Here is a 27,627-nt window from a genome sequence, read left to right as displayed (position 1 = left end):
CAGGTTTGTGTTCTGTGACTTTGTGACTGACCAAAGTGAGAGTGAAATACAACTATTTATTACGTTTGATAAGCGCCAACAGTGTAAACTGCAGCTCGGAAAAGATAACTGCGTCACGTGTGGCGTTCATGAAATGGAACTCATGCTTTCCAGCAGCAACCTCTGTGGGTACCAGTCCAGACAATATATGGGCGTGATGGCACTCATAGGTGTACAGAATATTAAAACAAGGCAATGATTATTTAGTCTCTCAGTCAAGGTTTAGTTTAAACTCTGGGCTAATGCAAGATGGAAAGCAATGGATTGACATTGACTATTGATTTATATATTGAATAAAAAAATGTTGATTAGCTAGGAATACTGGGCAATATGGATGCACATCTCAGTAAATAATAACCATCAAGTATTCAGCCAAGCCATAGTATAAATAGTATTTATATTTTAAAATGTATAAAATAAATCTGGGGGAGCCAGTTAGAATGGGCCTGATACAGCTGATAAAATGTATAATAGTATTGTTAACTATAATTTACAGGTGCTATGCTTACGTGTGTCAGTAGAGGAGGTGCTGGATCATCAGCCAGTACAAGCACAGACTCAGGTAATCCACATCCAGCTTCAGCCAGTACTAACGCAGACCCAGTACAGCCAGCTTCAGCAAATACTAACACAGACCTAGTAATGGCAGCTTCAGCAAGTACAGTACTAACACAGACCCAGTACAGCTGGCTTCGGCAAATACTAACACACAGCCAATACAGCAGTTTTCAGCAAGAACTAACACAGACCCAGGTGAAGTACAGGCAACCTCATCCAGTACTAGCGCAACCAGAGGTGTACAGCCAGCATCAGACACAAGCAGCTCAGACCATTATAGAACAGTTTCTGCTCCATCAAATGACCCAGCAGATTGACCCCCAGTCTTAACAGACTTTATGAGGACCGAGTTAATGGACCGCTGCGCACTCAAACCAGGACTGTATTTTTCTTACACCAAAGACAAGTATAGAAGAGGTTTCCATTCAGGCTTATTACAGAGACAGCTGTCAAATGGGGAAAAGATTACCAGAAGCTGGCTTTCATACTCAAAAACAACAGTATTGTTTTTGCTGCAAGCTCTTTTCTACAAAAGATTACAAAATAATAAAAGGCGTGAATGACTGGTCAAATATCAATACCATTCTGAAACACCATGAGGGTAGTCCTGAACACACAGACTCTTGACCAGATACAAATGACAATTTTGGAGGCTTAGAGAAAATGAGAGAAAAAAATCCAGAAAATCACATTGTATAATTTTTAATGAATTTATTTGCAAATTATGGTGGAAAATAAATATTTGGTCAATAACAAAAGTTTCTCAATACTTTGTTATATACCCTTTGTTGGCAATGACAGAGGTCAAACGTTTTCTGTAAGTCTTCACAAGGTTTTCACACAATGTTGCTGGTATTTTGGCCCATTCCTCCATGCAGATCTCCTCTAGAGCAGTGATGTTTTGGGGCTGTTGCTGAGCAACACAGACTTTCAACTCCCTCCAAAGTTTTTCTTTGAGATCTGCAGACTGGCTAGGCCACTCCAGGACCTTGAAATGCTTCTTACGAAGCCACTCCTTCGTTGCCCAGGCGGTGTGTTTGGGATCATTGTCATGCTGAAAGACCCAGCCACGTTTCATCTTCATTCACTAGGTCCCCCTGTTTGGTTCTGGGATTTTTGCTCACCGTTCTTGTGATCATTTTGACCCCACCGGGGTGAGATCTTGCGTGGAGCCCCAGATCAAGGGAGATTATCAGTGGTCTTGTATGTCTTCCATTTCCTAATAATTGCTCCCACAGTTGATTTCTTCAAACCAAGCTGCTTAACTATTGCAGATTCAGTCTTCCCAGCCTGGTGCAGGTCTACAATTTTGTTTCTGGTGTCCTTTGGCAGCTCTTTGGTCTTGGCCATAGTGGAGTTTGGAGTGTGACTTTGAGGTTGTGGACAGGTGTCTTTTATACTGATAACAAGTTCAAACAGGTGCCATTAATACAGGTAACGAGTGGAGGACAGAGGAGCCTCTTAAAGAAGAAGTTACAGGTCTGTGAGAGCCAGAAATCTTGCTTGTTTGTAGGTGACCAAATACTTATTTTCCACCATAATTTGCAAATAAATTCATTAAAAATCCTACAATGTGATTTTCTGGATTTTCTTTTCTCATTTTCTCTGTCATAGTTGAAGTGTACCTATGATGAAATGATAGGCCTCTCTCATCTTTTTAAGTGGGAGAACTAAATACTTTTTTGCCCCACTGTATTTTGGATATAAAAATAATCTTTATGGAACAAAAGGAACATTTATTGTGTAACTGGGAGTCTCGTGAGTGAAAACATCCGAAGATCAAAGGTAAGCGATTAATTTGATTGCTTTTCTGATTTTCGTGACCAAGCTACTTAATGCTAACTGTACATAATGTTTTGTTGGGCGATTGATAAACTTACACAAACGCTTGGATTGCTTTTGCTGGAAAACATATTTTCAAAATTTGAGATGACAGGTGGATTAACAAAAGGCTAAACTGTGTTTTACAATATTGCACTCGTGATTTCATGAATATAAATATTTTTAGTAATATTATGTGAATGTGGCACTATGATATTCAGCGGTTGTTGATGACAATTATTCCGCTAAAGATGGGTAGCGCCAAGAAGTTAATGTTGACTGCTAACACGAATTTCTTTTAACTAGGGAAATTTTGTCACTTCTATTGCGTTCTGCGCAAGCAAAGTCAGGGTATAAGCAGCATTTTGGGCCGCCTGGCTCGTTGCGAACTGTGTGAAGACCATTTCTTCCTAACAAAGACCGTAATTCATTTTCCAGAATTGTACATAATTATGACATAACATTGAAGGTTGTGCAATATAACAGCAATATTTACACTTAGTGATGCCACTCGTTCGATAAAATACAGAACGGTTCCTTATTTCACTGAAAAAATAAAAATTTTGTTTTCGAAATGATAGGTCATTAATATGGTCAAATCGGGAAACTAAGGTTTGTAATTTCTTTGTTATTATATTATAATTAAGTCTATGATTTGAAAGAGCAGTCTGACTGAGCGGTGGTAGGCAGCAGCAGGCTCGTAAGCATTCATTCAAACAGCACTTTCCTGCATTTGCCAGCAGCTCTTCGCTATGCTTCAAGCATTGCGCTGTTTATGACTTCAAGCCTATCAACTCCCGAGATTAGGCTGGCAATACTAAAGTGCCTATTAGAACATCCAACAGTCAAAGGTATATGAAATACAAATGGTATAGAGAGAAATAGTCCTATAATAACTACAACCGAAAAATTCTCACCTGGGAATATTGAAGACTCTTGTTAAAAGGAACCACCAGCTTTCATATGTTCTGAGCAAGGAACTTAAATGTTAGCTTTTTTACATGCATGGCACATATTGCACTTTTACTTTCTTATCCAACAGTGTTTTTGCATTATTTAAACATGTTTCATTAAATTTATTTAAGACTAAATTGATTTTATTGATGTATTATATTAAGTTAATAAGTGTTCATTCAGTATTGTTGTAATTGTCATTATTACAAATATATATTTAAAATTGCCTGAATAATCGGTATCTGCTTTTTTTGGGCCTCCAATAATCGGTATCGGCGTTGAAAAATCATAAATCTACTACCAAGTGAGCTATTTTTCAGATGTTGCCCTACCGGAGCTACACAGTAATACCGTCACTGCTATTAGCTTCACAACATACTATGGAACGCCATTTGGGTCTTTGGGTGTCAGAGGATACAGTAGCCCTCTCAAAGCTATACAAAAAAAAGTTTGCAAACAACCGAACACAAATGATGTGTTTACCGCATTGATAATAAAGAATCATGTTTAACCGCAACTTCTGAGGTAGCTACCTTTAGCTTGGTACCTAGCTAGCGCCAATACAACTATCCTGAAAACAATGACCAGTAGAAACTGCAGTCAGTTTCATTATTCTTAGCAATGATTTCCGGCGCCGACAGAGATGGCCGCCTCATTTCGCGTTCCTCGGAAACTATGCAGTTTTTTGTTTTTTTACGTGTTATTTCTTACATATAGCAGATGTTCTGAAAGAGCTGCAAAACCTGGACCCGTACAAATCAGCTGGGCTTGACAATCTGGACCCGCTATTTCTGAAACTATCTGCCGCCATTGTCGCAACCCCTATTACCAGCCTGTTCAACCTCTCTTTCATATCGTCTGAGATCCCCAAGGATTGGAAAGCTGCCGCAGTCATCCCCCTCTTCAAAGGGGGAGACACCCTGGACCCAAACTGCTATAGACCTATATCCATCCTGCCCTGCCTATCTAAGGTCTTCGAAAGCCAAGTCAACAAACAGGTCACTGACCATCTCGAATCCCACCGTACCTTCTCCGCTGTGCAATCTGGTTTCCGAGCCGGTCACGGGTGCACCTCAGCCACACTCAAGGTACTAAATGATATCATAACCGCCATCGATAAAAGACAGTACTGTGCAGCCGTCTTCATCGACCTCGCCAAGGCTTTCGACTCTGTCAATCACCAAATTCTTATCGGCAGACTCAACAGCCTCGGTTTTTCGGATGACTGCCTTGCCTGGTTCACCAATTACTTTGCAGACAGAGTTCAGTGTGTCAAATCAGAGGGCATGCTGTCCGGTCCTCTGGCAGTCTCTATGGGGGTGCCACAGGGTTCAATTCTCGGGCCGACTCTTTTCTCTGTATATATCAATGATGTTGCTCTTGCTGCGGGCGATTCCCTGATCCACCTCTACGCAGACGACACCATTCTATATACTTTCGGCCCGTCATTGGACACTGTGCTATCCAACCTCCAAACGAGCTTCAATGCCATACAGCACTCCTTCCGTGGCCTCCAACTGCTCTTAAACGCGAGTAAAACCAAATGCATGCTTTTCAACCGATCGCTGCCTGCACCCGCATGCCCGACTAGCATCACCACCCTGGATGGTTCCAACCTTGAATACGTGGACATCTATAAGTACCTAGGTGTATGGCTAGACTGCAAACTCTCCTTCCAGACTCACATCAAACATCTCCAATCAAAAATCAAATCCAGAGTCGGCTTTCTATTCCGCAACAAAGCCTCCTTCACTCACGCTGCCAAGCTTACCCTAGTAAAACTGACTATCCTACCGATCCTCGACTTCGGCGATGTCATCTACAAAATGGCTTCCAACACTCTACTCAGCAAACTGGATGCAGTCTATCACAGTGCCATCCGTTTTGTCACTAAAGCACCTTATACCACCCACCACTGCGACTTGTATGCTCTAGTCGGCTGGCCCTCACTACATATTCGTCGCCAGACCCACTGGCTCCAGGTCATCTACAAGTCCATGCTAGGTAAAGCTCCGCCTTATCTCAGTTCACTGGTCACGATGGCAACACCCATCCGTAGCACGCGCTCCAGCAGGTGTATCTCACTGATCATCCCTAAAGCCAACACCTCATTTGGCCGCCTTTCGTTCCAGTACTCTGCTGCCTGTGACTGGAACGAATTGCAAAAATCGCTGAAGTTGGAGACTTTTATCTCCCTCTCCAACTTCAAACATCAGCTATCCGAGCAGCTAACCGAATGCTGCAGCTGTACATAGTCTATAGGTAAATAGCTCACCCTTTTCACCTACCTCATTCCCATACTGTTTTTATACTGTTTTTATTTATTTACTTTTCTGCTCTTTTGCACACCAATATCTCTACCTGTACATGCCCATCTGATCATTTATCACTCCAGTGTTAATCTGCAAAATTGTATTATTCGCCTACCTCCTCATGCCTTTTGCACACATTGTATATAGACTGCCCATTTTTTTCTACTGTGTTATTGACTTGCTAATTGTTTACTCCATGTGTAACTCTGTGTTGTCTGTTCACACTGCTATGCTTTATCTTGGCCAGGTCGCAGTTGCAAATGAGAACTTGTTCTCAACTAGCCTACCTGGTTAAATAAAGGTGAAATAAAATTTTTAAAAAAACATTAGTACCCCAGGTCATCTTAGGTTTCATTACATACAGTCGAGAAGAACTACTGAATATAAGATCAGCGTCAACTCACCATCAGTACGACCAATAATATGTTTTCCGCAATGCGGATCCTGTGTTCTGCCTTACAAACAGGTCAACGGAATTGATTCCATGCAGCGACCCCCCAAAAAAACGACTTCGTAAAAGAGGGAAACGTAGCGGTCTTCTGGTCAGACTCAGGACACGGGCACATCGCGCACCACTCCCTAGCATTCTTCTTGCCAATGTCCAGTCTCTTGACAACAAGGTTGATGAAATCCGAGCAAGGGTAGCATTCCAGAGGGACATCAGAGACTGTAACGTTCTCTGCTTCACGGAAACATGGCTCACTGGGAAGACGCTATCCGGGGCGGTGCAGCCAACGGGTTTCTCCACGCATCGCGCCGACAGAAACAAACATCTTTCTGGTAAGAAGAGTGGCGGGGGCGTATGCCTCATGACTAACGAGACATGGTGTGATGAAAGAAACATACAGGAACTCAAATCCTTCTGTTCACCTGATTTAGAATTCCTCACAATCAAATGTAGTCCGCATTATCTACCAAGAGAATTCTCTTCGATTATAATCACAGCCGTATATATCCCCCCCCAAGCAGACACATTCGATGGCTCTGAACAAACTTTATTTAACTCTTTGCAAACTGTTTATCCGGAGGCTGCATTCATTGTAGCTGGGGATTTTAACAAAGCTAATCTGAAAACAAGACTCCCTACATTTTATCAGCATATCGATTGCGCAACCAAGGGTGGTAAAACCTTGGATCATTGTTACTCTAACTTCCGCGACGCATATAAGGCCCTGCCCCGCCCTCCTTTCGGAAAAGCTGACCACGACTCCATTTTGTTGATCCCTGCCTACAGACAGAAACTTAAACAAGAGGCTCCCACGCTGAGGTCTGTCCAACGCTGGTCCGACCAAGCTGACTCCACACTCCAAGACTGCCTCCATCACGTGGACTGGGACATGTATCGTATTGCGTCAGATAAAAATATTGACGAATACGCTGATTCGGTGTGCGAGTTCATTAGAACGTGCGTTGAAGATGTCGTTCCCATAGCAACGATAAAAACATTCCCTAACCAGAAACCGTGGATTGATGGCAGCATTCGCGTGAAACTGAAAGCGCGAACCACTGCTTTTAATCAGGGCAAGGTGTCTGGTAACATGACCGAATATAAACAATGCAGCTATTCCCTCCGCAAGGCTATTAAACAAGCTAAGCGTCAGTACAGAGACAAAGTAGAATCTCAATTCAACGGCTCAGACACAAGAGGCATGTGGCAGGGTCTACAGTCAATCACGGACTACAAGAAGAAACCCAGCCCAGTCACGGACCAGGATGTCTTGCTCCCCGGCAGACTAAATAACTTTTTTGCCCGCTTTGAGGACAATACAGTGCCACTGTCACGGCCTGCAACGAAAACATGCGGTCTCTCCTTCACTGCAGCCGAGGTGAGTAAAACATTTAAACGTGTTAACCCTCGCAAGGCTGCAGGCCCAGACAGCATCCCCAGCCGCGCCCTCAGAGCATGCGCAGACCAGCTGGCCGGTGTGTTTACGGACATATTCAATCAATCCCTATACCAGTCTGCTGTTCCCACATGCTTCAAGAGGGCCACCATTGTTCCTGTTCCCAAGAAAGCTAAGGTAACTGAGCTAAACGACTACCGCCCCGTAGCACTCACTTCCGTCATCATGAAGTGCTTTGAGAGACTAGTCAAGGACCATATCACCTCCACCCTACCTGACACCCTAGACCCACTCCAATTTGCTTACCGCCCAAATAGGTCCACAGACGACACAATCTCAACCACACTGCACACTGCCCTAACCCACCTGGACAAGAGGAATACCTATGTGAGAATGCTGTTCATCGACTACAGCTCGGCATTCAACACCATAGTACCCTCCAAGCTCGTCATCAAGCTCGAGACCCTGGGTCTCGACCCCGCCCTGTGCAACTGGGTACTGGACTTCCTGACGGGCCGCCCCCAGGTGGTGAGGGTAGGCAACAACATCTCCTCCCCGCTGATCCTCAACACGGGGACCCCACAAGGGTGCATTCTGAGCCCTCTCCTGTACTCCCTGTTCACCCACGACTGCGTGGCCACGCACGCCTCCAACTCAATCATCAAGTTTGCGGACGACACAACAGTGGTAGGCTTGATTACCAACAACGACGAGACGGCCTACAGGGAGGAGGTGAGGGCCCTCGGAGTGTGGTGTCAGGAAAATAACCTCACACTCAACAAAACTAAGGAGATGATTGTGGACTTCAGGAAACAGCAGAGGGAACACCCCCCTATCCACATCGATGGAACAGTCGTGGAGAGGGTAGCAAGTTTTAAGTTCCTCGGCATACACATCACAGACAAACTGAATTGGTCCACTCACACTGACAGCGTCGTGAAGAAGGCGCAGCGGCGCCTCTTCAACCTCAGGAGGCTGAAGAAATTCGGCTTGTCACCAAAAGCGCTCACAAACTTCTACAGATGCACAATCGAGAGCATCCTGGCGGGCTGTATCACCGCCTGGTACGGCAACTGCTCCGCCCTCAACCGTAAGGCTCTCCAGAGGGTAGTGAGGTCTGCACAACGCATCACCGGGGGCAAACTACCTGCCCTCCAGGACACCTACACCACCCGATGTTACAGGAAGGCCATAAAGATCATCAAGGACATCAACCACCCGAGCCACTGCCTGTTCACCCCGCTATCATCCAGAAGGCGAGGTCAGTACAGGTGCATCAAAGCTGGGACCGAGAGAATGAAAACAGCTTCTATCTCAAGGCCATCAGACTGTTAAACAGCCACCACTAACATTGAGTGGCTGCTGCCAACACACTGTCATTGACACTGACCCAACTCCAGCCACTTTAATAATGGGAATTGATGGGAAATTATGTAAATATATCACTAGCCACTTTAAACAATGCTACCTTATATAATGTTACTTACCCTACATTATTCATCTCATATGCATACGTATATACTGTACTCTATATCATCGACTGCATCCTTATGTAATACATGTATCACTAGCCACTTTAACTATGCCACTTTGTTTACTTTGTCTACATACTCATCTCATATGTATATACTGTACTCGATACCATCTACTGTATGCTGCCCTGTACCATCACTCATTCATATATCCTTATGTACATATTCTTTATCCCCTTACACTGTGTATAAGACAGTTTTGGAATTGTTAGTTAGATTACTTGTTGGTTATCACTGCATTGTCGGAACTAGAAGCACAAGCATTTCGCTACACTCGCATTAACATCTGCTAACCATGTGTATGTGACAAATAAAATTTGATTTAGGAATCCTTGTGAGCAAGTATTAGCTAGGTTGCCTCTTGTTGTTCGCCTATTGAAATTGAATTTCAGTTCATGAAAATAAATAGCTTGCCAGCTACATAATCCTGTTGCCCAAAGCTAATGTTATAAGGAGCCAGCCAACTTCATCTGGCTGGCTCGACAGGACCATGTGTTGTGAAGCTAGCCACAATGAGGGTTAGGCACAATAGTGGAATTTGCAGTTCGCCTTCAAAATAAAAGTGTCATTGACAGTGACGCAAATAAATACAAATAGTATAATTATGCCATACTTTTATTATGAAGGCTAAACACAAAGTCCACTATTGTGACTCATCTTTATTGTGGCTAGTTTCACATAGATGGTCCGACCACCATTAATCAAATAAGAACTGTCTTATAAATTAGGGTTATTTTAGATGACACCTAGATTGTTTTGCTATGTTTTTAGGGAAGAACGTTGTTTGCATCCATGAGCTAGCTAGCTTTATTTTTAATGACCAGCATTGTAGGTGCGTGCACGAGACAACATTACCAGCATCACAGCATACGTATGGATTAATCGTTGTGACATATGAAATACGAGTGATAGTGTAATCAATGTGTAATAACTACGTAAAGAACAAATGAATGCGTTACATTATTATGTGACGTGCAGACATAGTCAGGTCTTGATTGGTCAAATAGTATATTTTTTTATCAAGCAAAGACCCAAACGGCATTCCATAGAAATCCTGGTTGAGAATGAAACGACAAAACAAATTAACAACAAAACAGCACAGCAGGTAAGTGAAAGAAATAGGTTTTGATTATGTTTTACTGATAATAGGGACATACATAAATGCCAACAAATTAACTTTTTGGTCAGTGTGGTGTGTGTGTGTGCGACCTTTATTTAACATGGCAAGTCAGTTAAGAACAAATTCTTATAGGTCGACCGATTTGGGTTTTTCAACGCCGATACATATTATTGGAAGACCAAAAAAAGCCGATAGGGATTAACTTGTTCTCAACTGGCTTACCTGGATGAATAAAGGTGAGAGAAAAAAAATTATAGAAATACTGTATGTGGGAATGTCTATTGTCTGTCCTACATGTACCGTTGGTACATGGAATATTCCTCAACTGCATATATCATAAATTGCTATTGCAAATAGAAGTATTGTGTTCAACAACTGACATTTTCAGATGTTATTTTTACAAACACACTTTGGTGCTTACAATTCATTCTCTATTGTCATAGATTTGGTGGGCACTCATGACTTTTTTTTAAGCACGTACTGATGAAACGGTCACTTAATATTTTTGTCTAAATGTCTACAAATGCTCTACATTTATTCACTCTGTGATAGGGTTGGATCCCATATCCTACTTTTATTATTGTCCTGTAATTGGTTCAGTGGCTATAATTTAGGCTGTGTGTGTAGAATGGGACATAAAGGAAATTACCTCTACTACTAGTTTATAGTGATAAGGAAAACAGCATACCAATTTGGCTTGTGTATTCATTTGCCTATAACTAATCAGAATTCCATTATATTTACATAAAAAAGTGAATACTTCAAAATGAGAAGATCCTGCCATGGAAAAGACGACTGGGTGGACGTAAAGTGGAATGGAGGGGAAATAACTCACACCATGCAGCAGGACACCTTCAGCTGCGGGGTCTTTGTAATGCAGGTTTGATAGCTATATTTTCAATAATTAATGGTTAGCTGTTATGTGGCAATTAGGTCAAAAACTAAATTTTATTTTTTGGTGTAGATGGCCAAGGAAGTTGCACATAACTCCCAACATCCCCTCCCAAATTGATATGGAACCTTCAAAATCACATGGAGCAACTGCAAAAAGAAATGGCTGAGGATATACTAAAAATGTCTGGTATGTAATGACATTTAATTCAAAGTAAATGTAAATTCATTATTTTTATGTAGTTGTGTCAGACAGCCCTATGTTCAGTTCATGCCTATGATTTCAGAGTTCAACAAAGCCAACAACTACTTCATGTGTGCCACTGATAAAGAACCTGGATGTGGCCCAAAGTCTGACTGGGTTAGTAACATTATTTAACATGTTTATAATCTTTTGACAACAGTGACGGCATGTAAGACAATTTATGATGTAACACAATGGATGTCTACTTCGTCATTCTACATTGATATTTGATGTTATTTATAACGTGTTACGCTTTGTTTTGTTTTAGATTGAATGTTTTGCATGCCAACGGTGGCTCCATGTGCTGTAACTAGGGATGAAGACAAAATAGTTCAACAGAGTGGAGAACACAAACTTGAAGTGCTTGTTGAAAATGTATGCTATACCCCATCCACACTGAAGAGGCTCTAAAATGTACATCAACCAGGGATAAAGAGAAAGTTAACACTGAAATGTTCTCATCTTTATGTAATACATGTATCACTAGCCACTTTAAACTATGCCACTTTATTTACATACCCTACATTACTCATCTCATATGTATATACTGTACTCGATACCATCTACTGCACCTTGCCTATGCCATTCTGTACCATCACTCATTCATATCTTTATGTAATATTCTTTATCCCTTTACACTTGTGTCTATAAGGTAGTAGTTTTGGAATTGTTAGGTTAGATTACTTGTTGGTTATTACTGCATTGTCAGAACTAAAGCACAAGCATTTTGCTACTCTCGCATTAACATCTGCTAAACATGTGTATGTGACAAATACATTTGATTTGATGTGTCTGACATGTTGGAAAAGATTAAAGGTCTACAATTTCTGTTTCATTTGTCAATATTACATTTTTATTCATTGATTTACTAGCCACCATTACTGTGGTTACATGTTCAGTATATGTATTCACCAGTAAACTCACTGCAGCCTACCTCACCATCTCACTCTCCATCCCTGCTTTGGACAATTAATAGCATGACTCTCGTACTTTGCCCTTTTCCTTTATAGTTGATGTTAACGACGAAAGGAGATATTATCTGTCTCTCTCCTATTGTGTACGTCTGTTAAATACTGTGGGTGGGAAAAAAAACACAAAAAAAATGGGGAAAATAAGTACTTAGAACTACCAATAATTATAGATAAATATTAAAGAAAAGGGTAAACACAACACTGGACTGAACCCCCTAATTGTCAAACTAATATTAATGTACAACAATATAGAAGAGACATAACTAGAGGTTAAGCAATATGGGTGTATGCACACTTCTTAGGTGTGTAATTGACATGAAGTTTAAAACTACGAAAAATGTACATTAAACCACGTGATTTTACAGTACAAAAACAAAAGTGTGCAATATATAAGGAAGGGTCCATTCTGCACCATGTTTGGAGTCAGTAGGTCACATGACCAAGGAGCTATTGAAATCCTACATTTTTTTTTAATTCATGTAAAACCTGGAAATGAAAATGGACTAACTAGCAGGTGTGCAATGTCGAGGCCCACTGAGTGGACATTCTGAACCTTGTTTGAAGTCTCTAGGTCACACAGAAATTTTACATTTGGAAAAATTCATTTAAAAACATGTGAGATGGAAAATGGACAAACTAAAGGGTGTGCAATATAGAAGGGTAGTCAGTGGGCATTCTGAACCTTGTTTGAGTCCAGTAGGACATACGACCAATGAGCTATAGAAATTCAAAAATGTAAAAAAAAAAAAAAAAAATAGTGCAAGATGTAAATCGACAAAAAATAAATGTGTGTAATGCGTGTCTATGTCATCGGGTTAGCTAGAACCAGCTTTGAACGTTTTAGGAGTAATGGTGATAGAGCTATCGGAATTTGAATATTTTGATTTGTCACCATGTTGACGGTCCCTAACTGCTGTTGGTGGACCTAAGGAAAACTACAAGCGAATACCCAACCTGAAACTGTCTTTACCTCGGTCTGCCACTGTCACAGAAATAATAAAGCTTTTTCGTGATACAATTCGATTTCAATTGAACATTGTATTTGTATCGTGCACCGAATACAACACGTGTAGTAGACCTTAGCTGAAATGCTTACTTAAAAGCCCTTAATTAACCAACAATGCAGTTAAAGAAATATAGTTTAGAAAATAATTTATTAAACAAACTAAAGTGACAGAACAACGAGCCATTATACAGGGGGTACAGGGTAGTCGAGACAATTTAAAAAGTGACTATGTATAGATAAAACAGCGAGTGGCAGCAGTGTAAAAACAAAAGGATGGGGGTTCAATGTGACGGCACGACGGAACGAATGCTATTTATAAAAGATAGCTAAACAATAATATGTAAACATTCATATAAATTTAAACGCTGACATCTTCCTCACCGCCCTGTCTGCCAAAAATAATCTATTGAAATGATAAACCCATTGGCACAGACCAGCGGTGTCGTGAGCTAACCAGTAACAAGCTTCGAGAGTAGCGTTGTATGCTGCTTGCTAGCAACCATTGCACAAATACATTGAATGTATTTACTCACTTTCTTAGGATCGCACGCCACCCGCGAGAAAGGTGCTATCTCTGTCCATTATACCGAAGTAGGTTTAAATTATTCGGAGGCGAATACTTGAAAGATAGATACTCTGGCGCGGGCTTCGTTTTTAGCCCAAACGCTACACCTCTACTGCGCAGACTCAGTGCTGCAAGGTGTTCTGGGTATTTAGCTAACTCCTTTTCCTTCCAGTCCGCGTGTAGGTTGCAGAATTTATTCCCTGCCTTTTATAGCTATACTTGTTAAATACACTGCTTCGTCAGAACTATGTCTTTCAGTTTCAACTTCGACGTGCAGTTGACGACAAAGGGGCAACAAGGTGCAGAAAGTCAATCACAAACTGGAAAGCAGGATTATGCAGTCAAACCTGTGAGTAACAGAACTAGCTAGCTCGAGCCACTACAACTTTAGTTATGAGGTCCCAAATAATTCCACAGGCTTTTTGGGCTGTTACCTAAGAGCAGAATTCCTGCTACGTTAATTACGTGGAACTGAATATAATTTATTTACGAAGTAGAGGTAACCCTGCCTTTATATTCTTGTTTAAAATTGATTGTGTGCAGCTGCCCCTGTATCTGCGTTAAGGGCCATCCACACCAAGTATGATAACTATAACAATCAATTAGAGCAACATGAACGCCCGAGGTAAAGACCGATTCATATTCGCCTGTAGTTTTCCTTACGTCCACAACGGCAGTTAGGGACTGACAACATAGTGACAAATCACACATTTCAATAGCTCTTTAACCATTACCCCTAAAACTTTCAAAACTGGTTTTGACCGATGGCATAGACACACATTGCACACTTACATTTTTTTTCATTAGCTCCTATGTCATGTGACCTGACTTCAAATAAGGTTCCGAATGTACACTCAGTGGGCCTACTCATTGCACACCCTTTAGTTTGTCCATTTTCATCTCACACAATTTTACATGGTTTTTCAATGTTAATAATTTTAATAGCTCATTGGTCATGTGACCTCCTGACCTCCAAGTTTCATAATGTCCACTAACTACCCCTCTATTGCACACCCTATTCATCTCACGTGGTTTTAAATCAATTTTGTAAACATTCTAATTTCAATAGCTATTTGGTTTAGAGGTCGACCGATTAATAGGAATGACCGATTTCAAGTTTTCATAACAATCGGAAATCTGTATTTTTGGGCCCCGATTTGCCCCCCCTTACGCCTTTATTTAACGAGGCAAGTCAGTTAAGAAAATATTATTATTTTCAATGACTGCCTAGGAACAGTGGGTTAACTGCCTTGTTCAGGGGCAGAACAACAGATTTTCACCTTGTCAGCTCGGGGGATCCAATCTTGCAACCTTAACTAGTCCAACGCAATAACGACCTGCCTCCCTTTCGTTGCACTCCACGGAGTTACGCGAATGCAGTAAACCGAGGTAAGTTGCTAGCTAGCATTAAACTTAAATTATAAAAAACAATCAATCATAATCGCTAGTTAACTACACATGGTTGATGATATTACTAGATATTATCTAGCATGTCCTGTGTTGCATATAATCTGACTAAGCATACAAGTATCTGACTGAGCGGTGGTAGGCAGAAGCAGGCGCGTAAACATTCATTCAAACAGCACTTTCGTGCGTTTTGCCAGCAGCTCTTCGTTGTGCGTCAAGCATTGCGCTGTTTGACTTCAAGCCTATTAACTCCCGAGATTAGGCTCGTGTAACCGAAGTGAAATGGCTAGCTAGTTAGTGCGCGCTAATTGTCGTTGTGTTGCTGGTTCGAGCCCAGGGAGGAGAGAGGAGAGGGACGGAAGCTATACTGTTACACTGGCAATACTAAAGTGCCTATAAGAACATCCAATAGTCAAAGGTTACTGAAATACAAATGGTATAGAGGGAAATAGTCCTATAATTCCTATAACAACTACAACCTAAAACTTCTTACCTGGGAATATTGAAGACTCATGTTAAAAGGAACCACCAGCTTTCATATGTTCTCATATTCTGAGCAAGGAACTGAAACGTTAGCTTTCTTACATGGGACATATTTTACATGGAACATATTGCACTTTTACTTTCTTCTCCAACACTTTGTTTTTGCATTATTTAAACCAAATTGAACATGTTTCATTATTTACTTGAGGCTAAATAGAGTTTTATTGATGTATTATATTAAGTTAAAAAAAAGTGTTCATTCTGTATCGTTGTAATTGTCATTATTACAAAATAAAATTGTCAGATTAATCGGTATCGGCTTTTATGGTCCTCCAATAATCGGTATCGGAGTTGGAAAATCATAATCAGTCGACCTCTAATCGGTCGACCTCTAAACTGGACTCAAACAAGGTTCAGAATGTCCACTGAATACCCTTCTATATTGCCACCCTTTAGTTTGTCCATTTTCATCTCATGCAATATTACATGAATTTTCGATGTTTCTTATTTCAATAGCCCCTTGGTCATGTGACCTGACTTCAAACAAGGTTCAGAATGTACACTCAGTGGGCCTACACATTGCACACCCTTTAGTTTGTCCATTTTCATCGCATACGCATTACATGAATTTTTCAAAATTCAAATTTTCAATAGCTCCTTGACCATGTGACCTACTGGACTCTGAAGGTTCAGAATGTCCACGGACTACCCTTCTATATTGCATACCCTTAAGTTTGTCCATTTTCAACTCACTTTTAAATTTCAATAGCTCCCTGTTAATGTGACCGACTGACTTTCAGAATTGTCCACGGACTGGCGGAGATGGGCACCGCAAGGCATCCAGTACGGTAACGCGACCGATCCCTGCGAAGCTGACGGTAGCCCCGGGGAGAGTCCTTTTTTCTTTGTGAAGGGCAGGGTGCCCTGGAATGGGTTCGCCCTGAGAGAGGGGCCCAAGCCCTGGAAAGCGTTGCAGGGTCCGGTGAGCTCTCCCTGATCCTTGAAAATCTGAGGGAGAGGGTGTAATACTCGCATCGTACCCATATCCGCAGTAGGTCATGTTATAACAATGTAGGTAAGGGAAGTTGGCAAAAAAGATCCCTAACTTCGGGATAAGGATTGGCTCTAAGGGCTGGGTCGGTCAGGCTGGGGTGCGAGGGCGGGGCTGAGCTCGGGCCAGTCGCTCCGTTTTCCTCCTCTCACCAACATTGTTGTGTGGCCCATCTCGCTGTCTCTCTTGCATTGACTTGCAAAGGGCTGTGTGTGGGGTTTCTTTTGGGTGGTGTCCATTGGCGGGCCGAAGGTGGACCGGTGGGGGTTTGGGTCTGGTGGTTGGCGACAGCAACTCTGGAACGCGTGCCGGGCCCTTCTCGCGGATCACCCCAGCTACTCTATGCTCACTAGACTTGAGGCGGAGACCAAACCCATTGGCCCTGCAGTGATGGGCCATTGCATGGATCTGGCTCATGCCCTACGAAGTGGGGAGAGTTATCTCCAGCTTGTCTGGAGAGGAAGGCCAACACCTGATGTGGGTAGTACCATCCAAGCCCATTGATTTGCCAGCGCAACCATAAAACGGACGGCAGAAGCCTAGGTTCCCACTGGGCACAGATCACTGAATGTCAACTTGGTGAAATGCAAAGGAGTGTACACACCTGTCGCGCGCAAATCACCCTTGGAGTGACTGTGACCCACTCATGTCAAAGTGAGGAATATTGAAGTGTGGGTAAAGGTGGTTCCTATGGCTCTATCCCAGAGGGCTGATTGGCAAGCAAATGATTGAAAGGGGATGATTATTTTCTGTTGCTTCATCCGACAATCGGCCGATGGCGCCGATTTATACTGCGAGGGGTATTTGCTTCTCAAGCCTATAAGTATTGCGCTGGAACCTGATGTTGGTTGGGTGAAAAACCAAGTTAAAGGCCCGCTGAAGGTTAGTAGCGGCAACTGATGTCCAGTTTAAGACAAAACAAGCCTCTGATGCCACTGGGCGTGATTCGAATGAATGCCAATTTGATGATATCTGACCGTGGGCATGCTTCCCTTTGCAGTCGCATTCAAAACACCTTTGGGGTGGCTGTGACTCGCGCATGTCAAAGTAAGGAAATTAGATGAAGCGGGGGTAAACGGCGGGACATAATTAAGTCTAGAGGTAGCCAAATGCCTCGTCATCCAGTTAGTGACACGCATGAATGGATGGATGAGATTCCCACTGTCCCTACCTACTATCTAGCAAAACCACAGCCAAGGGAACAGGCTTTGCTGAATCAGCGGGGAAAGAAGTCCTTGTTGATCTTGACTCTGGCACTGTGAAGAAACATGAGGTGTAGAATAAGTGGGAGGCCTCGACCGCCGATGAAATACCACTATTTTATCGTTTTTCACTTACCCAGTGAGGCTGGGATGTGAGATCCGGGTGCTCGCGCTGTGCGCCGGGTGCGACCTGCTCCAGGGACAGTGGCAGGTGGTTAGTTTGACTGGGGCGGTACACCTGTCAAACGGTAACGCAGGTGTCCTAAGGCGAGCTTGGGGAGGACAGAAACTTCCCGTGGAGCAGAAGAGCAGAAGCTTGCATGATCTTGATTTTCAGTATGAATACAGACCGTGAAAGTGGGGCGTCTTCCTATCATTGTGAAGCAGAATTCACCAAGTGTTGGATTGTTCACCCACTAATAGGGAACGTGAGCTGGGTTTGGACTGTCGTGAGACAGGTTAGTTTTACCCTACTGATGTGTTGCAATAGTAATCCTGCTCAGTACGAGACAGACATTTTGTGTATTTGCTTGGCTGAGGAGCCAATGGTGCGAGGCTACCATCTGTGGGACCATCTTATGACTAAACGCCTCTATGTCAGAACCCCCCTAAACGTAGAGATACCATAGCACCGCGGATCTTCGTTTGGCCCGGGATAGCCTGCCTCTTTTGGCAGGTGAGTAGAGCCGTTCGTAACGGGGTTGGGGTGCGGCCGGATGAGTTACTGCCCCTCTACTGATGCGCACCGCATGTTTGTGGGGAACCTGGTGCTAAGTCACCTTCAGACGATCTGATTCTGGGTCAGAGTTTCGTACGTGGCAGAGCAGCTCACTCGCTGCGAGCTATTGAAAATCAGCCCTTGATCCAAGCTTTTGTTGGGGACGGAAGGCATCTTCCACCACCAATCCTCCTGCTTTACTTATGGGTTACAGGTGCACAGAGAAGGGCCGGAGGCCAGACATGGAGTGTGAGAGAGCCCAGGCAGGCGGGTAGAAGGCATAAGACATTTACATTGGGCTCTGGAGGGGGCTAGGTGGTGGGCGCCATCCTCTGGTGGGACAGTGCGTCAGGTTGGGCCTTGCTGTGGAAGTCAAAAGGTTACCAGGTGCACGAGGAGGCCTCCCCCAAGGCGAGGGGCACTCGGGGGCGGCTGGAATCGGGCTGGGGGCAGCACTCGGGCTGTGGAGGTTGGGGACTTATTCTCTGAGCGGATAAAAGCGGGCTGGTTACCACGTGCCCAGAGCCTGTTAAGGGTTATCAGGTTCACATGGATCCTGGCAGCGGGACTATAGACGTCTTAGAGTATAGCTTATTCCCTGGAATTACTAAAGCCAAGGGAGAGGGGTGTTGACCGAGTAGGTGTGGAGGTCTGTAGTTCCAGGGAGTAAGCTATACACTCTCAGGCCCAGGTAGAAGGCAGGCATGGAGTGTAGGCCTAGAGGTCACCAGGTCAATGGGGGGGGGCTGCCTGGAGGTCAGGAAGGCCCAAGTGAATGTGTGTGTAACACTGTCCTTCAAGGGGGCAGAGCAGGCAAATTAATGTAAAATTGCATGAGATTAAAATGGACAAACTAAAGGGTGTGCAATGTGTAGGCCCACTGATTGTACATTCTGAACCTTGTTTGATGTCAGTAGGTCACATGACCAAGGAGCTATTGAAATTGAAATGTAAAAAAAACAAACTTTGTTTACGCTCCCTAACTAATTCAACGAGGAATACAAAATGCTGCTCACATGTTCATTAGCTTTGCAAAGCAAATTAAAGGCCAGGTCGTGAAAATAAGACCTGTGCAATGTTGTGCAATTTTTCCAACATCATGACACTTATTTGGAGTTTGTGACTCAAGTGGTTTGAAAGCTGCTGTGGTTTGAAAGCGCAAATATCCAACCTGAAACTCTTTTTACCTCGGTCTATAAACGTTGGTGAGCATCCACACCAGTGGGTCGTTTATTGTTCTGCAGTATACCTGTAAATCAACTGATCAACGCATCCTACTGCATGCTGTTGGCCTATTAATAAGTAGCTGTTGATCACGGAGTTACAGGAAGTAGGGGTGCCACTTCCTGAATCACCCCCTGATAAATCAAAAAAATATCAACCGTACTTTCATAATAGTTATTGTCCTTGGTGTGGATAGCCCTTTAGAGATTTGTATTTATTTATTTTTTTACTTAACCTTGTCGACGATGAGAATGACGGGTCTCATCACTAACGCCCAGGAAACTCAGATTTAAACCAGACATGTCCGCTATGGATTTTTTTGTGAGACGATTGAGATTTTTGGTGCTCAACATTTTTTATGTAAGCTTTTATTTGACTAGGCAAGTCGGTTAAGAACAATCCACTGTTCCTAGGCCGTTATTGAAAATAATGTGTTCAAACTGACTTGCCTAGTTAAATAGTTTTTTTTTTTAAACGGCCATTCCGATTAATTGGTCGACCTCTACTCTGTACCCCACACATACAAATTATCTGTAGGATCTCTGTCGAGCAGTGAATTTCAAACACATACTCAACCACGAAGACCGGGAAGGTTTTCCAATGCCTCACAAAGAAGGACAACTATTGGTAGACGTGTAGAAAAAAAGCAGACACTGAATAGCCCTTTGCGCATGGTACAGTTATAAATTACACTTTGGATGGTGTATCCATACAGTCACCTAAAAGATACAGGAGTCCTTCCTAATTATTATTATATTATATTATATTACTAATTCAGTTACTGGAGAGGAAGTAAACCGCTCAGGGATTTCACCAAGAGGCCAATGGTGACTTTTTAAAACAGTTAGTTTAATGGCTGTAATAGGAGATAACTGAGGATGGATCAACAGCATTGCAGGTACTCCACAATACTAACCTAATTGACAGTTAAAAGGATCCTGTACAAAATAAAAATATTCCCAAACATGCATCCTGTTTGCAACAAGCTATTAAAGCAGTGGTTCTCAATCCTGGTCCTGTGGACACACAGGGTGGCACCTTTTTGTTTTTGCCCTACACACCTGACTCAAATCATCAAAGTATTTTAATGAGTTTTGAATTTGAATCAGCTGGGCAAATCCAATACAAACATTACGGAGTACCACTCTCCATATTTTCAGGCATAGTGGTGGCTGCATCGTGTTGTAGGTATGCTTGTAATCGTTAAGGACTGGAGTTTTTCAGGATAAAAAATAAACTGAATGCAGCTAAGCAAAATCCTAGAGCAAAACCTGGTTGTCTGCTTTCCAACAGGCACTGGGAGATGAATTGACCTTTCAGTAGGACAATAACCAAAAACACAAGACCAAATCTCCACGAGTTGCTTATCAAGAACACTGAATGTTCCTTAGTGATAAAGTTAGTTTTGACGTACATCTATGGCAAAACCTAGAAATGATCAACAACCAATTTGACAAGAGTTTGATGAATTTTGAAAAGAATAATGGGCGAATGTTGCACAATCTAGGTGCGGAAGCTCTTAGAGACTTAGGCAGAAAGACTCACAGCTGTAATTGCTTCCAAGTTGACTCTACATGGATTGACTTAGGGTTAAATACTTACCAAATCAAGATATTCATTTTTCTTTTACAAATGTTCAAGTTTTTCTCCCACTCTCACAGAGTATTTTGTGTATATCGTTGACAAAAAAAAGGACATCCATTTTAAACCAACTTTAACACAACACTGTGGAAAACGTCAAGGGGTGTGAAGCCACTGTAGCTAAAACGCTTCCTCCTTTCCCTGTCAAGACAATCAGCTGTCAATTTACGGATAGGATAAATTATATAGCTAACTAACACCACAGATGAAAGGATTAGTTAGCTATGTGACCTGTTAGCAAATATTAGGATATCTGCTTAGCTAGCTTGCTTATTGTATGCATGTCCGGGCACGTCAACGCAAGCCTTATTATTAGTGAATTAACTAAACTAATATTTGCAACAGGAGCTCAATTTTGGTCACTGTCAATTAATTAATTCAAGTCCATTAATTTCTATTTCTGTTGGAAAATGAGCTAGCTTGCTGCTGCTGATTTTCCCAACTAGACATTCCACGGCATTGTGCAGTGCTCGTGGCTCAGACGTGAGTGGCGGCTAGCATAGCAGCAGCTTTGCTATTTAGCGGGAATATTGGCAAAGCCGATAGACTAGAAAAGGCCAATAAAAGCCTGATGTATTGTCTCTGCCAATAATTTTTATTTTTTATTGGTTTTCTTATTCAAACTCCCATTAGACAGCTCTGCAAGTTTTATGTCAAAATTAGTTTGTTGTTCACCAGATATGGAGTTTGGCGATGTACATCCAAAGAAATTTGAGTTGCGATAATGTGAACTTTCGTTATGTACTTCCCAAAAAGGTCTAAATAAAAATGTACAAGCAACTTGAAAAAACGCCTCTTCGGCACCTCCGTTACTGCCACGCACAGGTCGAAAGTCTGCAACAGCTCAATACATTGGAGGTGCCAAAGACAGTTTTTTGGTTGCTTGTACATGTTTATTTATCTTTTTGGGGGGGAGTACATATCAGCCCTAACGGTAGTAGATGAAGATAGTTGCACAGTGACGTGCCTTATTTGGTGATTATCAAACATTATTTGACAATGATTGCAGAGCTGTCTAATGGAAGTTTGAATCTGCGCTTCCTGGGTGTTAGACTAGATGTGTCATACTCATCAACATCTCTAACACACAGATACTGGGACAGTGTGCGGCCAACCACAAGAGGGAGTCCGTGTTATTCTGTGTCCTTCATGACATTAGGCATCTTTGCTTGTGCGTAAGCATTAGGATGCTGCTACAGTGGCAAGAAAAAGTATGTGAACCCTTTGGATTTACCTGGATTTCTACATAAATTTGACATCAAATTTGATCTGATCTTCATCTAAATCACAACAATACACAAGCAGTGTGTTTAAACTAATAACATAAATTATTGTATATTTCTTGTCTATATTGAATACAACATTTAATCATTCACAGTGTAGGTTGGAAAAAGTATGTGAACCCCTAGGCTAATTGACTTCTCCAAAAGCTAATTGGTGTCAGGAGTTGACTAACCTGGAGTCCAATCAATGAGACGAGATCTGAGATGTTGGTTAGAGCTGCCCTGCCCCCAAAAGAACAAGAAGCATTGCCTGATGTCAACCATGCCTCCAACAAAAGAGATCTCAGAATACTTAAGATTAAGAATGGTTGCCTTACTTCTGTAATCCTTTCCAGATTTATGCATCTGTCAGTACAGGGTAAGACAAATTGAGCATCATGGTTTGGGGCTGCTTTGCTGCCTCAGGGCCTGGACAACTTGCTATCATCGTAGTTTAGCCTAACAGTCTCCTGCAAAATGTCTATCTGCCAATTGAAGCTCAACAGAAGTTGGGTGATGCGACAGGACAACAACCCAAAGACAGAAGTAAATCAACAACAGAATGGCTTGAACAGAAGAAAATACGCCTTCTGCAGTGGCCCAGTTAGTCCTGAACTCAACCCGATTGGCATGACCTCAAGAGAGCGGTTCACACCAGACATCCCAAGAATATTGCTGAACTGAAACAGTTTTGTAAAGAGGAATGGTCCAAAATTCCTCCTGACCATTTTGCATGTCTAATCCACAACTATAGAAAAAGTTTGGTTGAGGTTATTACTGCCAAAGGAGGGTCAACCTGTTCTTAAATCCAAGGGTTCACATACTTCTTCCAGCCTGCACTGTGAATGTTTATGTGGTGTGTTCAATGAAGATATGAAACATAATTGTTTGTTAGTTTAAGCAGACTGTGTTTTGTCTGTAGTTGTGACTGATGAAGATCAGATAAAATGTTATGACCAATTTATGCAGAAATCCAGGTCATTCTAAAGGGTTCACACAATTTTTCTTCGCACTATGTCTGTTATATTCATGTGTATGTAGTTGACTACCAGGAGAGAAGACAGTTACAACACTTGTGTATGCATGCAGATTGTACTTTGCATTGCACATGAAAATGGGCATCTTTTACCTGTGTGTAATCAACAGGTGCCCGGCAACAACAACACCACCACTCCAGCAGAAACTGTCAAAGCAGCTGTTGAACACCATCCCCCTGCAGATCCCCACTTTCTCCTCAACGATGCTGTCTCTGAGACTGTTACCATAGGAACGCTTCCACCCCTCCACTTCCTGAATGAGTCTGTGTTCGAGCGGACGGCCAGCGAGCGAGATGACGACGAGAGGATCCTGTCGCGGACCGCCGCCCAGAGCTCGGACCTCATCTCCGGGGTGTACGAGGGAGGGTTGAAGGTGTGGGAGTGTACCTATGACCTCCTGGAGCTGCTAGAGAGGGAGGGGGAGACGTTCGGGGGGAAGATGGTTCTGGATTTGGGCTGTGGTGCTGGACTGCTGGGCCTACTGGCGCTAAAGAGCGGAGCAAGTCAGGTCCATTTCCAGGACTATAATAGTACTGTTATAGAACAGCTCACACTGCCTAACGCACTGCTCAACTGTCAGGTGGAAGGGGAGGAGGAAGAAGTGAAGGGAAAGAAACGGGGGCTGCAGGAGGAGGATGATGAGACAATTATAGAAGAGGACAAAATGAAAAAGGATGAAGAGGCAACGTCCGATGAGGAGAAGAAGAATGAACAGAAAAAAGAGGGAGAGGATGGCAGCCCGTTGCCCAAGAGGCAAGCCCTGGACCTATCCCAGCATTCGAAGCTGACCTGCTGTCGTTTCTTCTCGGGCGACTGGACAACGTTCCTAGCGCTGGTCCTCAAGGAAGACCTGTTCCCTAAATATGACATCATCTTCACCTCAGAGACCATCTACAACACGGCGTACTACTCAGCTCTTCACGACACCCTCCACAGACTGTTGGCCCCGAGGGGAGTGGTCTACCTGGCCACCAAGGCCCACTACTTTGGGGTGGGGGGTGGACTGCTCCTATTTGAACAGTTTATAGAGGACAAGGGAGTGTTTGATATGGAGAAACTGTGGGACGTGGACCAGGGGCTACAGAGACATGTTGTGGCCATGCACTTCAAAACAACAAACAAGTCTTGACTTTTTACTTTGTGTAGTTTCACAGAACTAAAAAGGATAATATTTTTCAAATTAATTTCTACTCAATGCACCTGGAACGTCTATGCTACCTAAGGTGTGCTAACATCAGTCAGTTTCAAAAACTTTTTCCTATAAAGATCACCTGTGTGTCAATTGGGACAAAGAAACAGGACTTTCACATAATTTAAATGACCGCATGTTTGATTGTTTGACAGATAATGAAAAGAATATTTAAGACTTTCTGTAGGTCTGTCAGTCATGGCTTATTTTACCTTGGTGGTAAAACCTTGTATGTCAAATACTGGAGATGAGCTTCACAAAGGCAGATTAAGGAGGAGTTTGAATATTCGCCAGTTGAAGAGGACAACAGGATAGCTTCACTGATGGAGGGAAAAGAAGCAGAAGTCTGATAAAGAAGATTGAGGAGATGAGCAGATATTCCATTGTTTCCATTGTAGTGTGCAAACTAGGCCAATATCAAGCGTACCTCAAGTATTTCAAGGTATTTTGGCAAGTGTATTTGGTGCAGGTCGGTTTTTAACAGGACATAAGTGGTAGTTGAAGTAGGCGCAATATACTACCCGAACGAAGATACCGTTTCATGTCAACTTTACCCTTTGTTCACATCTCTCTAACTTTCTATATTTATTTAGAATAGGGCTAGTGCATGAGAAAGGTGGAAAGGAAATGAAGGTCTTTATAGGGGGTTGATTCCCAAAGTGTTCAAATAGCACCATGAAAGCTATACTTGTTTCTGAAGTCCGCTGCAAAATGTCAATTGCGACTTATCTCATCTGCGTAAGGACGAGGCCTGAAAGTGGAGCCCAGTGTAGTGTAGCACATCTATTCTGCAGTAGGGCTTTGTGGTTTCTGTTCACCTTTTCACATTTTGTTGCCCATCAGTATTATTTTGTATACACTTTAAAGACTTGGCAATGTCATGTTACAATCTAATGTTATCAAAGATAGACGCATATCAAAATGTCTTATGTGGCATGTCGAGTGCCCTGTTTCATCCAATAAGATTAAGATGACTTTATTGGTCAATTCCAGCTGAAATTTGACTTCCCCTGTTTCCACCAACCCCAGAAAGATACACATACAGTGCCTTCAGAAAGTATTCATACCACTTTACTTATTCCTATTTTTGTTGTTACAGCCTGAATTCAAAATTGATTAAATATATTTTTCACACATTTACACACTATCCCATAATGACAAAGTGAAAACATGCTTTTAGAAATGTATTGAAAAAATTAATTGAATCCATAAACTTTAGAAGCACCTATTTTCTAGGTAAGTGTCTTAAGAGCATTCCACACCTGGATTGTGCAACATTTGCCCATTTTATTATTTTCATAATTCTTAAACTTCTGTCAAATGAGTTGTTGATCATTGCTATACAACTGTTTTCAGGTCTTGCCATTAGTGTTGCAAAGGGTCAGAAACTTTCTGGGAAATTTTCCATGGGATGTTAAGCCCATGAATTTTGGGAATTTGATTCTCAAGATCTTGCACACTAATGAGATGCTATTGAGCCCACACTACTACACTGAGGCAATGACTACATGCCTTCTGGTAAGTTTTGATTACAATACTGGGTGAGGTGAATAGCTTTTATGACACGTCATTTTTTGTTAACTAGTAAATAGTAGCCTACAGCAAAGTGTTTAAATCATTTCTAACTTGTTAACAGTTTCTGCTTGTTAGTTTTTGCTACCATGTCGGTTTTAGCTTGCTTGAGCCTGCTAACTGAGGAGTGTTAATTCACCTGTTTCATAAAAATAAATCTTACAAAGGAGTTTACAATTATTTTTCTAATCTTTACAGGAAAATGCCAAATGTGTGGAGAAATTTCACTACAGCTAATCTAGAAGGAAAAGTTGTGTACATTTGCAAATACTGTGCCAAATAATATGTGAAGAATGCATCAAAGATGCAGAATCATTTGGCCAAGTGCATAATGTTCCCTCAGTGCTCACAACAAGCAACCTGACAAAAGTCCCTCTACTTTTATTCAAGGTCAAAGTTATGAATCACACCTTATCGATAGTAACAGCTCATGGTCCTCCTGGAATCAGAAGTTTTTTGACTCAATGGAGGAACATAGAGAGATGTTGATGAATGTCTTGCTCGAGCTGTGTCTGTAACGGGTTCACCTCTGCTCACAGGCAATGTGTATTTAAGGAGATTTCTGAATGTTCTTCGCCCAGCATACAACCCTCCAACCAGACATGTTTTTATCTACTAATTTGCTGGATGCAGAGTTAAACAGAATTCAAGTGAATGTTCGTGGGCAAGAAATAATTAACTACATCTCCACCCCTCAACCAGTATTCTACAAGAGCACAGACACAAGGGACAACAGACACACCAGTCTTTACATTGCAGATGAGCTGAAGGCCTTTGACCACAGAAGGTGTTTGCACCGGTGACGGATAATGCTGTGAACGTGAAGGCTGCTTGGTCTAAGGTGGAGGAGTCCTACCCTCACATCACACCCATTGGCTGTGCTGCTCATGATTTGAATCTGCTCCTCAAGGACGACATGGCACTGAAAACAATGGATACGCTACAAGAGATCCAAGGAAATGGTTAGGCATGTGAAGGATCATC

General features: G+C 42.3%; 2 protein-coding genes across 4 annotated transcripts in view; one reads left to right on the top strand and one right to left on the bottom strand.

Moving 5' to 3' along the window:
* The window catches only part of LOC118402328 (palmitoyltransferase ZDHHC16A-like), a 213,449-nt gene extending 199,474 nt beyond the window's left edge, over window positions 1–13,975 (bottom strand). For all 3 annotated transcript variants that reach the window (XR_008078692.1, XM_035800450.2, XM_035800460.2), the window contains exon 1: window positions 13,826–13,975. The gene's annotated coding sequence lies outside the window, so the exon portion shown is untranslated. The remainder of the gene's footprint in view (window positions 1–13,825) is intronic.
* On the top strand, window positions 13,968–26,812 carry mettl18 (methyltransferase like 18). The gene is made up of 2 exons (XM_035800490.2): window positions 13,968–14,206; window positions 23,992–26,812. Exons 1-2 carry the CDS (start codon window positions 14,105–14,107, stop codon window positions 25,009–25,011), a joined length of 1,122 nt encoding a protein of 373 aa, XP_035656383.1. The 5' UTR covers window positions 13,968–14,104; the 3' UTR covers window positions 25,012–26,812.
* Window positions 26,813–27,627: the final 815 nt, after the last annotated feature.

The sequence above is a fragment of the Oncorhynchus keta genome, chromosome 2 (genome assembly GCF_023373465.1).
Source record: "Oncorhynchus keta strain PuntledgeMale-10-30-2019 chromosome 2, Oket_V2, whole genome shotgun sequence".
Lineage (NCBI taxonomy): Eukaryota > Metazoa > Chordata > Actinopteri > Salmoniformes > Salmonidae > Oncorhynchus > Oncorhynchus keta.
Note: the sequence above shows the minus strand (reverse complement) of the source record. Positions and strands in the feature narration are given on the sequence as shown.

Coding starts and splice junctions, on each gene's coding strand:
- mettl18 (XM_035800490.2), top strand. CDS start 14,105: ATGTCTTTCAGTTTCAACTTCGACGTGCAGTTGACGACAAAGGGGCAA. Junction 14,207..23,991: donor AGGATTATGCAGTCAAACCT/GTGAGTAACAGA, acceptor TGTAATCAACAG/GTGCCCGGCAACAACAACAC.